The sequence below is a fragment of the Rhamphochromis sp. 'chilingali' genome (genome assembly GCF_963969265.1).
Source record: "Rhamphochromis sp. 'chilingali' genome assembly, chromosome: 1".
NCBI classification, from domain to species: Eukaryota; Metazoa; Chordata; class Actinopteri; order Cichliformes; family Cichlidae; genus Rhamphochromis; species Rhamphochromis sp. 'chilingali'.
Window position 1 is genome coordinate 23,891,505 of NC_137929.1, and position 13,006 is coordinate 23,904,510.

A 13,006-nucleotide genomic window follows, 5' to 3' on the forward strand; every position below is an offset into this window, starting at 1 on the left:
AAACATTTCACATTAAGGACGGGTAGAGTTTGGTGTCATTAACATAACAGAGAAAATTGATATTAAATGTGTAGGAGAGATGACCAATTGGAAGTAGCCAGATAAGAAATGGCAGCGGTCCCTGAGGACACCAGTAGGAAGTGGAAATGGCTGGAATTAGACATTTTTGAGTTGAATTAACTGAGTGCAACTGAAGAGAGGACAAACTAGTTCAGGTGCGTGTCAGTAATATCAAGTAAGGTTTGTTATACCTGCATCATTTATATTGTTAAAACTCTAACTTTGATAACAGAGTTAATGGCATATTTCAACTCTGAAGCAAGTTTTCACATTTGATTTTGATTTTAATCCTCTGTAGACCGCTATCTTCAATCATGTTATCATTGTGAGTCTTAACCAAGTGGTGGATTAGCCTCCACGTCTGAAAAGCATAGAGTGGAGTGAAAAACAGAAAAGTCAGTGATGTACTAATGTAGCAAAAATAGGAAACATTAGAACTGTAAATGTTTTCTTCCTTGTCTGCAGATTAACAGTCCACAGGTTGGGTGCTCGCACTCTGATTCGTTCCCTGGAGATGAAGGAGAGAGAGCTCAGAGGACAGCAAGATGGAGGAGTGAAGGAGAAGGTGGTGCAGCTCAGTGTGCAATCAGGAGTGAGCAGTTCTTTCACTGCCTTCATTGCTGCCAACAAAGACAACGGAGAGGCAATCCACGGACCTCTGCACCGCAGACATATTCTACCACCCTGTGAGGTTTGTTTAAAGCAAAAAAAGCAATACTATGAAACTGTTAATAGCAGGATGTCAGAGTCAATAGAGAGGACTCAAAAGAGCAACTTCAAATCAAACTATTTATGTAGTAGGTGTTTCTTTGCCAATGTCTTTTCCCTGCATTAGAAAGTAATAAGCCAAGTGGAAGTACAACACACATCTATGCATTTCTATAAAAACTGACTCTCTCTCTCTCTCTCTCTCTCTCTCTCTCTCTCTCTCTCTCTCTCTCTCTCTCTCTCCTTAAAGTGATGGCTGTCCATTCTTCCTGTAAAAGGCGTGAATATAAACCTGAATGAATGGGAGTAGAAACTGTGTGTGTGCGCATGAAGACATGCTTGTGTCACTGAGATTTAACAGATTTTTGTACGTTCACGTAGCCAAGTGATAATCATATTTAATAATCATTGAATAGTAATAATGTTATTGAACAGGTTAAACATTTAGATATTACAAAAAGTTGCAAAAAAATAATACACACAGCTGTGAAGTCAGCTGCACATGAATAACATTAGTACAATGACAACTTTAATCAGAGTGAGTTCAGAAGATCCAAAAGTGAGACACTAAAAACAAGCTAATGAAAGCAAAAAGTGACTTTGAAAAATTTATTTCAAGGAATTAAAACACTGATAGGAAAAAACTAAACATGAGGAGAATGGCAATCCTGCAGCGACCAATCAAAGAAGACTGTAATGGCTGCATTGTAAAGAAAGCTGTTGGTTTTTTTTTTTTTTTTTCGTTTTTCTGAGATATGCAGAGTTTTAACGAACAATTTGAACACTATTATTCTTTTACATTATTTGTTCTCAACAGAGATGGGCAGTAATGCGTTACAAGTAACGTGTTACTGTAATCTGATTACAGGCACTTGCCCTGGTGGCCATTCTTTCAGTGGGCATTTCTCAACAACAACTACAAACACTAGTGAAGTGAATGGACATTTAATTAAAAAATGAAACATTTAATTCAATAATTAATGGCATATTTAATTAATTCATTTTGTCACCTCACTGTAGGGATGGGTACCGGTATCATGGCACCGGTTCTGACATAAACGGTAGTAACCAGACCGAAAAGCAGCGCACATTTCAGTGCTTTATTTCGGTGCTTTTTATCATCATCATCATCATCATCAACTTTATTTATAAAGCACTTTAAAACAACCACAGCTGACACAAAGTGCTGTACATTGGAACTGTAAAATAAAATTACATGAGATATAAATAAAAAACAAATAAAAGAAGAGTGAAATCATTAATTAAATAACTACTGCATTAAAAAAGAAACTAAGTCTCACTGAGGTTAAAAGCCAAGGAATAAAAGTGGGTTTTTATTCCTGAGATGTCACACACTTTGGATTCCAGCCAATCATTTTACATTTGCAAGCGTAGTAGGCGGGGCCAGGTACGTACGTTCTTTTAGAGCAGAGCTACAGATTAAAAATGCCCAAGGCGAAGCGGTCAAAAGTCTGGCTGTACTTCACAGCAAAATATGCAAACTCAGCAGCCTGCAACAAGTGCTTTAATCATATATATACATATATACGATATATGACAAACACACTTTTATTAAAGAAAAAATATTTATAGCTTTCATCTCTCTTATATTGAATACTTTTATTGTTTTTATAACATTATTGTTATTATTTTATGACAGGATTATGATAAAGAGTAGCTCCACATTGAATTTTATTCAAGATGACCGGCTGATGGGGAAGAAAAGTAATTAAAGTGATTTTGGTTTTTGGTGCCAGACAGGCTGGTCTGAATATTTCATGAACTGCTGTGTGATTTCTGCTGTGACATTTAGATGTTAGGGTCAGAACTTAGCACAAAATGACATGGAAGCCTGGATCCATCCTGCCTTGTATCAACAGTTCATGCTGCTGTTGCTGATGTACTTTATATCACTGAGGACCATCTGAGCAGTTATTTAAATGCCGTTGCCTGTCTGAGTGTTGCTGCTGACCATCTCCACCCCTTTATGAACACAGTGCACCCACCTTCAGACAGATGTTTCTAGCAGGATAAAGTTCCATGTCCCAAAGTTTAAATCATCTCAAACTGGTATAATGAACATTAAAAGGAGTTCACTGAACTTAAATGGCCTCCACAGCCACCAGATCTCAAAAGAAGAGTGTCTGTAAAAGTCTGCAGCAACTGTGTGATGCTTTGCTATTTAACTCACTGACTTACTCATTACCCATCATGACTCATTACACTGCTGGGGTAATGTTTCTGCCATTTTCTGAATGTAATTTTACTAATTATTTTATTTTATTTTTAAGATTTAAGACTTTGCAGCTGTGGGTGTACAGTCTTCGCAGTCTCACATGAAAAGTTCTTAAAAACTTAAAGACTGGAAACAAAAAGATCAAAAAAGGAAAAGGTTCTTTGCTGTCCAGGGATGTCTGAGAAACAGAAGAGTTTATTCCACTCTGACAGTTATTATTATTATTATTATTATTATTATTATTAGATTTGATTCCTAAAAATATGAATATTTAGGGACCCTCTGCTCTACCTGACTGTAGCTTATAATAAAAAGCACTTAGATTGCTCAGTTAGAGTAGAAAAGTGTAACATAAATAAGAAACGTTCCATTTACCAGTTCGGCGTCACAGGTGTTGGTGAGTGAGCTGGATGAAGTAACTAACAGTGCAATGATTTCTGCTGGGCAGCTACACAAGTGTGCGTTCTATTACACAATGGCTACAAATAGAGTAAAGCCCTACCTTAAATCTGCTGATAACATTCACTGAACATATCCTCCTTCTCTAATTCTTTAAGGTCTTTATGCGTGTGCTTTCAGTCTTCACGTGTCAAGTAGTTGACACAGACAAACTCTGACATCCAGGAAATGCCAACAGCGAAGAAACAGCCGAACCAACAAATGAACAAATTCTTCCTTCTCTTATTTTTCAGTTCATGCATCCTTGATTTCTTTGCTCTCATTTCCTTGAACCTATCAGTGTATCTTAGCTCCTCCCACCAGAGAAGTGAGCAAGTGAAGCGAGAAAAACATGTAGAGCGGAGCTAAGAGGCTTTTAACAATATCAGACATCCTTGCTTTAGTCGTTTTAAAGCAATGCCAGTTAAATATAGCACATCCATTGTTTCGTTACAGCAGACTACTACTAAAGTATTTGGTTGGGTCCGTGTGATAAGTGAGACTTTTAAGTCTGTGCCAGAGACAGAATAATTCTCTCATCCAGGAAATACTGAATGCAATTTAACAGTTAAGATAACACATAAACAAATTTTTTCCCCTCTTTTTCATTTTTTTTGGTTTCTACATCCTTGATTCCTTTGCTCTTATTTCCCCAATCATCAAATTGCAGCTCAGTCCCTCACACATGACAGGTGAGCAGACAAGGTGAAGAAGACATGAAGAGAAAGGAGCTAAGACAACATATATTCATGCTTCTGAGCCATTGAAGCAAAGTCAGTTAAAAATTATGTTTGGCACAGATGCTGCTGTCCATTGTTTTGTTGCAGCACACTCCTACATATTTACAAAGTCCTGTTTCCACTCCCTGTTTGTTATGTCTCTTTTATACATCCATCCATTCGCTTCCGCTTATCCTTTTCAGGGTCGCGGGGGGCGCTGGAGCCTATCCCAGCTGTCATAGGGCGAGAGGCGGGGTACACCCTGGACAGTTCGCCAGTCTGTCGCAGGGCTAACACACAAGGACAGACAACCATTCACACTCACATTCATTCACACCTAGTGGCAATTTGGATTATCCAATTAACCTATCCCCACAAGCTGCATGTCTTTGGATGGTGGGAGGAAGCCGGAGTACCCGGAGAGAACCCACGCAAACACGGGGAGAACATGCAAACTCCACACAGAAAGACCCCGGCCTGATGGTGGAATTGAACTCAGGACCTTCTTGCTGTGCGGCAACAGTGCTAACCACCGTGCCACCGTGCTGCCCCTCTTCTTTTATACATCATTAGTAAAAACACTTTGCTCAGGATATAGTAGATCCTCCAGATCTCCCCTTTCCTGATGCATTTTAGAGACTCAAACATGCTTCAAGACGAAGAAGAAGAAGAAAAGGGCAATGAACAGATAAATGAGGAAAAACCTAAGCTGTTGCAGTCCTGTTGTTCATACCTGTTTTAGACAGTAGGGTGAGCAGTTTAATCCTTCACCTGTATTTAGTAGGGGTGCAACGATACACAAAATTCACGGTTCGGTTCGGTTCGATACTTTGGTGTCACGGTTCGATATTTTTTCGATACAAAAAAATGTTCATGCCTTTTTAATTTGTCATTTATTAAAATTATAAATATATATTTTAACTCAAAAGTACAGTTTTTAAATTTAACCCTAACCCTTGTGCGTGTTTTTTATTTTGACAGCGAATGCGCACCTGCGGACCACTTATGTGCAGCCCTGGTTATTTAGCTCATCATATCGCAGCCACAGAAATTATTTTGTCCATGAAACCATAAAGCTGCACTTTCTTTTTGCCTTATAGTCTGATTTGTCATAACTTCTCCGTTTTGTGGTAAGCTTTTCTTTGGCTGTCACTTCTTCACCCTGACCTGTCTTATTTGGCTCAGCAGAACTAAAATATATATCCTGCTGCTTTTACACACGGACTCACATAAGCTCAGCGATTCTCTGCGCGATCAACCTCTCACATGTTTAAGCTGCGGGAGATTTCACTTGTCATGTTTGCATAGTAAGCTAACGATTGATAAGACGATGTCAGAGGAATTGGTGCACAAATTATCATCACTCACAGATCAGTGCTGTCGCTCTCTATACACAGTTCGTGCGATTGCAAACTGAAAGCAAAAAACAAGCGCAAATTCAAACGCGATTTCAATATGTCACATATTGACAGTGGCTCACCGATGCCAATGACATAATTACCCAGCTACATTTCCGAAAGAATGCAAAAGCATTGACATATATTTTTCCTTCCTACAATAGCCCGACGGGCAGGGCAGAGATAGATTTTGGTAGCCTGACTGGAAAAATCGCTAGCCCCAGGACGTCGGGCTAGCGATATTGCGAGCCCTGTATCTGATTGAGGAATCACTCATCTTTGGAAAAGAGAGTTTATTACAGAGAAATGTCTCTTTCCAAAATAAAAGCTATACTATACGCTTCTTCTGGGCTATATTCTCAGCAGCATATTAAACATATCAGGTCCCCATAAGGAGAATCATGTGCTAACGGCTGTCTAAATGACTCGGCTAAAGTTAGTAGCATGCTTGCTTGTTTTTGTCTGCTTCCAATTGTCTTTGCACTAGGATGATGTCGGCGTAAATGTGCAGTCATATTCGTTGTGTTCCCACTAGTGCTTTCAGGTTAATCTCGTTGAAATGACGTTAACGCCACAACACGGCAAATCTCCGTTAACGAGCTACCCCTGATCGCCCGTGCATGGGGCTAGACGGCTAACACACTAGCTCCCACCCATGTAATTGAGCATTGCGTGGCACATCCAACATACTGTTTTACTTTAGTCCATGACGCGCCTACCTTCAGGGTCATACGTCACATGAAAACCAAAATAATTCCAAACGCCAGATCTGAATGAGGGTGGGGGAGGTCCATGTTGCAAGGAGAGCTTAACTTCTGTCTCGCTAGCTTGCCCTGCGCTCTTCCTTCTGACAATGCTGTCTGTGTTGAGCGCTCAGTGGATCTGCGCTCGACAGTGCAGCCTAGGCGGAGTAGTCGAACGCAGATTCACTGAGCGCTCAACACAGACAGCATCGTCAGAAGGAAAGTTGATAAAATAAATTACAAATGTTGTATTGTTCGATACATATGCGTACCGAACCGAAAGCACTGTATCGAACGGTTCAATATCGATACGAATATCGTTGCACCCCTAGTATTTAGGTATAAGAGAGCCATGTCTGCTTTGAGAGATCAGTTATTGTGATGGATTGTAGTTGTTGAACTTGGATGATGAAATCATCTACTTCCTGCAGGGTTAATGATCACCTTCTTTGATTTCTCAAGTGCATTGAAAAATGATTCAGCTGCTGCTAGTGAGAAAAAACTACAGTAATGTCAGTAAACACCACCTCATGGATCACTGACTGCCTGACAGACTGACCACAGTATGTGAGACTGGGCCGAGCTCTCTTTCTGATTTAGTGATGTGCAGCAGGAGCTCCACAGGTGGACAGTTCTGTCCTGGACTTTATACACTCAGACATTCAGTACAAGTCTGAGTCAAGACACCTGGATGTATTAGTGATGGCAGGAGGAGGAGTGTGAAGCGCTGGTGGATGATTTTGTGATGTGATCTGGAAACAATCATCAGCTGGGGAGAAGTACAAGTACCTGGTACATGTAGTACATGGAAAACAGGCTGAACTGGAAGATCAATACAGAGGCTGGATACAAAGGAAATGAACAGACTTTTATCAAGTAGCGAGAGCCTTCAACATGTGCAATGCTGTTTCTGTAAGGCAGAATAAATATGTTGATCATTATTAAATCATTTAGAAGAGAGAGACTTAATGTTTAATGCTTGGTAAAAAGTAAATGGCCTGTATTTGTACCCAGAAAGGGTCATCTGGGGAAAAGGAGGATCGCATTTGTCGGCCGCAGTTGTCGGAGCCTGTGTGTACTTGTGTGTGCTTGTAAACGCGACAATGGCAGAGGAGCGCGGCTAAAAAACTTTTAAATATTACTTTTTCTGGGTCACAAAATAAACTTTTAAGATATTTTCAGGCGAGGATGTAGCTGTGTAATGCTCAAATATGTACTTAATTTATCAAAACATCACATATTTGCAAAAATGCTCCGACGTTTTTGGAGACATCTATTTTTTTTAATGCTTTGAGGCAGCTTTTGAACATCTGTGGCATCTATTAATGTCAAATCTAGCCTTTCTTTAACAACATAAGCAAACTGCTTTTGTATTTAACCACTTTTCTGTTTAATTACATTTTAAATAATAATAATAACAATAGTATTTATTTTGTTTAAAAAAATGTGTTTAAAAACAGGTTTTGTTGTGAAAGCTATAATCCAGATTAGTGGCCTGTTAAATGGATAAAGTCTAGATTGGCTTTATACTTGAGAATAAAGTAACATAGCTTGCCCTCCTAAAGAATTAAGTTAAATTCCAGAGTTGAATCGTAAGAAACATTATGTTACATATAAACCCTGCCATATGTTAGATCTGGTCATTTTGCTTATTAGAAACTTTATATATTGGAAGTTAACTTTTAACAAGCATGTAATGATTATATTTAAATTAGGTGGTCTTTTTTTAAAACACATACATTTTTAGGCCTAAACTGACAGTGCCAATACCACACATTCAGACACAGTAGTAGATGGTGTTTTTAATACTATATGTGTTAGTTTAATTTGGTTGTATGTGGTCTACATTGACCTTCTGTCTTGTAAGTTATTATGACTGCACAGCCATTAAGGATCAAATCAGGTTCTAAAAAATGTTCTGTTCTTTCTCCCTCTGCTTGCTTCTTACTGTCTTTGAGGCTCGGGACCAGCACTCCTGCTGTTGGACAGAAAGACATCAACTCAGTGGTAAGTGTTTTGGTTTTCCAATATATTAGCAATTGTCATTGACATTTATAGTAATCAGGCTGAACTTTAATCATACTTTAGATCAGCCTGTTTTACTTATTGTTTTATTTGTGCTTTGGTTTGAGGAAGTTGTTTCTTCACTAATCTTTTCCTGTCTTCTGTTATTAGACTTGAGATATGACTGCACTATGCTGTTGCTGTTGACTCCAGTTAATTCTACAAGACATACTGTGTAAGTAAACAAACAACAACAGTTTGGTCTGCATTTCTTGAAAGATCACATCCCCCAAACTTAGTTTAGAGGGTCTACACTGTATTTAGTGAAGTCTGCAGGTTTTCTAACAGCAAACTTTGTTTTGTGCCCAAATCATTTTGCACATCATTAGAATAAAAGTTATTAGCCATGTTTGCATAACCCTTTTTAAAATGATGCTTTCATGACATTATTGTATGTTGGGTGGTGGTCACGGCTATCCAGACTGACAAGTGGGACATTGAATGTCACCTCCCCGGTGGGGAGGGAGCCTGAGATTGTCTAAGTTTGAGTCTGTTCTATACCAAATGCAGGGTAAAAAAAATCTTTTAAGAAAGCAATTAAGTTCATGTTCCAAAAAATATGATTGTTTGCTTGCAGGACACCAGGAGAGATGAGTCCTCCATCACAGATGGTGTGGTCAGTGAAGATGGTCGCCTGCAGGTTCAAGCTCATTGCATCTCCAACCCACATCCACTGCCACTGTACTTAAGGGAAGTTAAAGACTTTCTCCTACATTTGGATCACCTCGATCCATGATAGTCATTCAGGCAGTAATGCCTGGACTGGAAACAAGCCATCCTTAAAATAATACAACATTCCAGCTCCTGTGTTGGAATGGAAAACAAATGTGTTGTTTAAATTAGAGACTGCACTTGTGACAGAAAAATAAATATTTTATTTTGATTATATAAGTAATGTATGTACAAAACAAACTTGTGGTAGGTCTAAACTTATTTTCTTAATAATTAAATCTGAGACTTTGTTTCATTGTAAGATTATAACAGTGATGGCAATATAATTGTTTGTTGTTCAAGAGAACAGTGTCCAGTATGTTGGCTGTTATACTTTTTTGCATTTGAAAATAAAAGTTGGGCTGATTTTAACATCACTACAAAGTGTTGTTAATTATTTTTAATCATATTCAGGTTACCACAAATTGTTTTTTCATTTGTTGAACTTGAAATGTTTGTTAGTAGGTAAACAATTAGTATTGTACAGTCAGAAATATCAAGTTATTCTTAATACTGCAGACTTGCAATGAACAAGTTGTATGGGCAGAAATCTGTGCCATCAGAAACTGAATTTGAATAAGTTAAATTTGAATTTGAATTGCTCAGATTGAATCTGAATTGTAACTTGAATAAATGCTTTTGAAAACTGAATTTGAATTAGTCTAATTTGAAATTGAATTTATGGTTTGAAAATGATCATCACTAAATTGAAATTGAATTTTATATTTTGAAAATGAATTGATTTGCTTTGAAACTGCATTTTATCCTTTAAAAATTCAGCTCTCGAATAATTTCAGTTTCAGTTATACAATTCAATTTCAGTTCCAAAATTCAGTTTTTTGGAACTTACATCCGGTTCCGGTTCAAGCGCAGATTAATAGAACTACGTTTTACTAGCGGACCGAAAGTGTTACCGACGGGAATCTACAGCGTCTTGAGCTGAGTTAAGACTTCAGAAGTCATTTGTCATGTCGAATGACCAGCGGATGAACTCTCAAGTTGGTAATAAATGTATTACATGTATAAGAACAAGCGTCATGTTAACTAATGATAGCCGTAAGGTAACTTTTATGCTTATTGTAGCTGTTAGCTAAAAACGCTAATTTAGCGTAGTTTAACCTGAATTCAGCTTTGACAACAAATATGATCGACTGTTTCTAGTAGAATTCCAAAGTTGTCATCTTGGACCCTCTCAGAGTACCCCCTCTGTATGCTTGCAGAGACCCCTACAGTAGGGAAACATGCAAAACCATCTGTCCTCTCTGTCCTCTCTGTCCAAAATGTCCATCTCTGTCCATCCTCGAAGATGCCAATGTTCACATTTTGGACAGAGAGGACAGATGGTTTGAAAGAGGAGTGAAAGAAGCCATCTATGTCCACTGTGAGCGACCATCTTTGAACAGAGGCGGGGGTTTACGACACCAACTCTCTGCCATCTATAATCCAGTTTTGAGATCCCTTCCCAGACGCCTTAACGCCCACTCACATCCTGGGCCATCTGATCTCAGGAATTCGCATGATAAGGTGGGGCCAGGTTTCACAATGAACTCACCCGAAACTCTGACTGGTTGGGACCCACACCCAGTTTCACACCTTGGCTCAGGCGATTAGAGGATCATCAGGGGGTCCTTTTGTCCCTCTGTGGGGGGAAACTCCCACTAGGTTTATATCTGGGACTCTCCACCATTTGACCTTAGAACTGAAGAAGCTTCTCGGATGAGAGGTGAAACGTCTTCAAGTAACTTAAAGAAGTCCAGACGGTTTTCTTTGCAAGCTCCTTTGACTACGATGACCTGGATGACTGAGAACCTACACAGACAGGTACAGTGATATTTATTAACAGCATGTAGAAGTGTTACTTCTGATGCATAGAAATCCCACAGTGGAAATATTATTATTATCATTTCCAAGAGTGTAATAATTTTAATTGGAATGAAAAGAAAAGCAGAAGATCGATACCAAAATATGCAGTATCGCACATCACTACCCACAATGCATTGCGGCCTGCCGTCAATCCCGAAGCGCGCTAATTTTGAAATTACACACCACGTGATTACGTTGTGCAGCTGAGTCACGTGACCGCACAGCAACAAATCGCTGCAGATCTGGGTAAAGGGGGCGGAGCAAAGTGTATGCGCTGGAGAGGACTCGAGCAGAGAGAGCTGCTTTTTCGTGAAACGGGAGTAAAGTAGTAAACCTACAGGATCATATACAACTACCTACTTTTCAATCGATATCTGCACCGCTGTCTCTTGGATTGTAGCTGGATCTGTTAACTGTGTTTGGAAAGGCTTCTAGCTTAATCACAGAGTTCTCTTGTTTGTGGGCTCATCTAAAGGTAAGCACGGAGCTAACTTTGATGTGGTTTTAGTTTATGTTTTTCTCTGGTGAGAATAATAGATTGCTTACTATACATTGACGTCAGGGAGACTGTAGAGTTTGTGATTGCTTGCAATATTATAATATGGCGGTTGCTAGGAGGTAAGAATACATATAGCAAAATAATCTTGGAATATGAACAAAAGGATGGAGTGCAGGGGAGGAGAACAACCAACCCCCACCCCAGGCCATGAAGCCACGGGTACAAGCCTGGGGGAGGGCAATCAGCCTTTAGTGGACAATTATGTTATGAAAAATGACATATTAACTACTACAAAACACTGACCTTTGTGGGAATGCTTGGAGCAGACTAACATGTGAGCTGGAGTGTTCTGCGACGTTATATTTGTCTTCGAATGGTGTGAAATGTGAAAGCCTGCATGCCATAGTTTGCCCTAGTGCAGGCCCGGCCCTAACCAATCTGGCGCCCTAGGCAAGATTTTAGGTGGCGCCCCCCTACATCGGCAGTATAGTGTATGTACTCACAAGAAACCGAATAGCTTTGTCTTTGACCTTTTTTTTTTTACTTAAAGAAAGCAAATTCACAATCAGAATAATTAACAAGATAAAAAATATATGAATAAATAAATGAATACAAAAAATGAATATATGAAATACAATAAATTTTACATACATAAACACAATAAAACGTGTCAACAAGTTGGATAAAATAAATCAAAAATACAATATAAATAAGGCACTGCACAAAACAAGATATTAAATAAACCAGTATGACTTTAACAACTATATTACAAAAAAGGGGATCCTACAGAGTTCTCTAGTTGTGCTTTTTAATACTGCATTAACTAGAATGACTTACAAATTACTGTACACCACCCCCTCATCAACCTCACATGACCTGCTACAGCCTTACTCTCCTAGTCTTTCTTGCAGCAAAGTCATCTACAACATCATCATATGACAACTGATTTGAGACCACATGATTTATGCTTATGATGGAAAGTCCACTGAGACATTCTTGCATCATAGTATATCTCAGGTAGGTTTTAATGAGTTTGAGCTTAGAGAAGCTTCTTTCAGCAGCAGCCACTGTAACAGGAAGAGTGGCAAAGATTCTCAGAGCAACCCACATGTTGGGGTAAATTTCTGCCAGCTTCTTCTCATGCAGGAAGGTCAAGAGTTCCATGTTTGTCATGTTCTTTGATGGCAATGGTGGGAAATTCTGCATTTCCATTGCAAGTTCTGTGCCATTAATGTCCGGCTGGCTGTCATGGGTCAGAGTAGTACTCAGTGTTTGGCACTGCTGTAGCAGCTCTTCTTTTTGTAAGTTGTGGAAATTGAGGAGTACTCCAAACTTGTCATTCACCTCTCCAAGGTTCTGAAATCTCTCATCAAGTGAAGAGATGGCTGTATCCACTACCACATTAAAAAATGTGGTTTCCATTTTTTTAAGTGCATCTTGTATGGGCTCATCTGGAGACTCATAACCGAAGTGCCTTTTGGTGGTTCTCAATCGCTTTTGTTTGAGTTCAGCCTCCACATTCATTTCTTCACACATCTCCTTTGCCGTTGTCTGTGCATCAGAAAATC

At 39.0% G+C, this 13,006-nt stretch overlaps 2 protein-coding genes across 4 annotated transcripts in view; both read left to right on the forward strand.

Annotated features, from left to right (window-relative positions):
- Positions 1-374: 374 nt before the first annotated feature.
- On the forward strand, positions 375-9,624 carry LOC308407628 (uncharacterized protein; the record flags this gene model as incomplete). The annotated part of the gene is made up of 5 exons (XM_080899418.1): positions 375-385; positions 526-751; positions 8,260-8,308; positions 8,477-8,540; positions 8,943-9,624. 5 exons carry the CDS (start codon positions 375-377, stop codon positions 9,052-9,054), a joined length of 462 nt encoding a protein of 153 aa, XP_080755544.1. The 3' UTR covers positions 9,055-9,624.
- Positions 9,625-11,161: 1,537 nt separating this feature from the next.
- The window catches only part of LOC308392795 (uncharacterized protein), a 67,022-nt gene continuing 65,177 nt past the window's right edge, over positions 11,162-13,006 (forward strand). For 2 of the 3 annotated variants that reach the window (XM_080876045.1, XM_080876044.1), the window contains exon 1: positions 11,162-11,414. The gene's annotated coding sequence lies outside the window, so the exon portion shown is untranslated. The remainder of the gene's footprint in view (positions 11,415-13,006) is intronic. The other variant, XM_080876043.1, reaches the window with a different exon arrangement.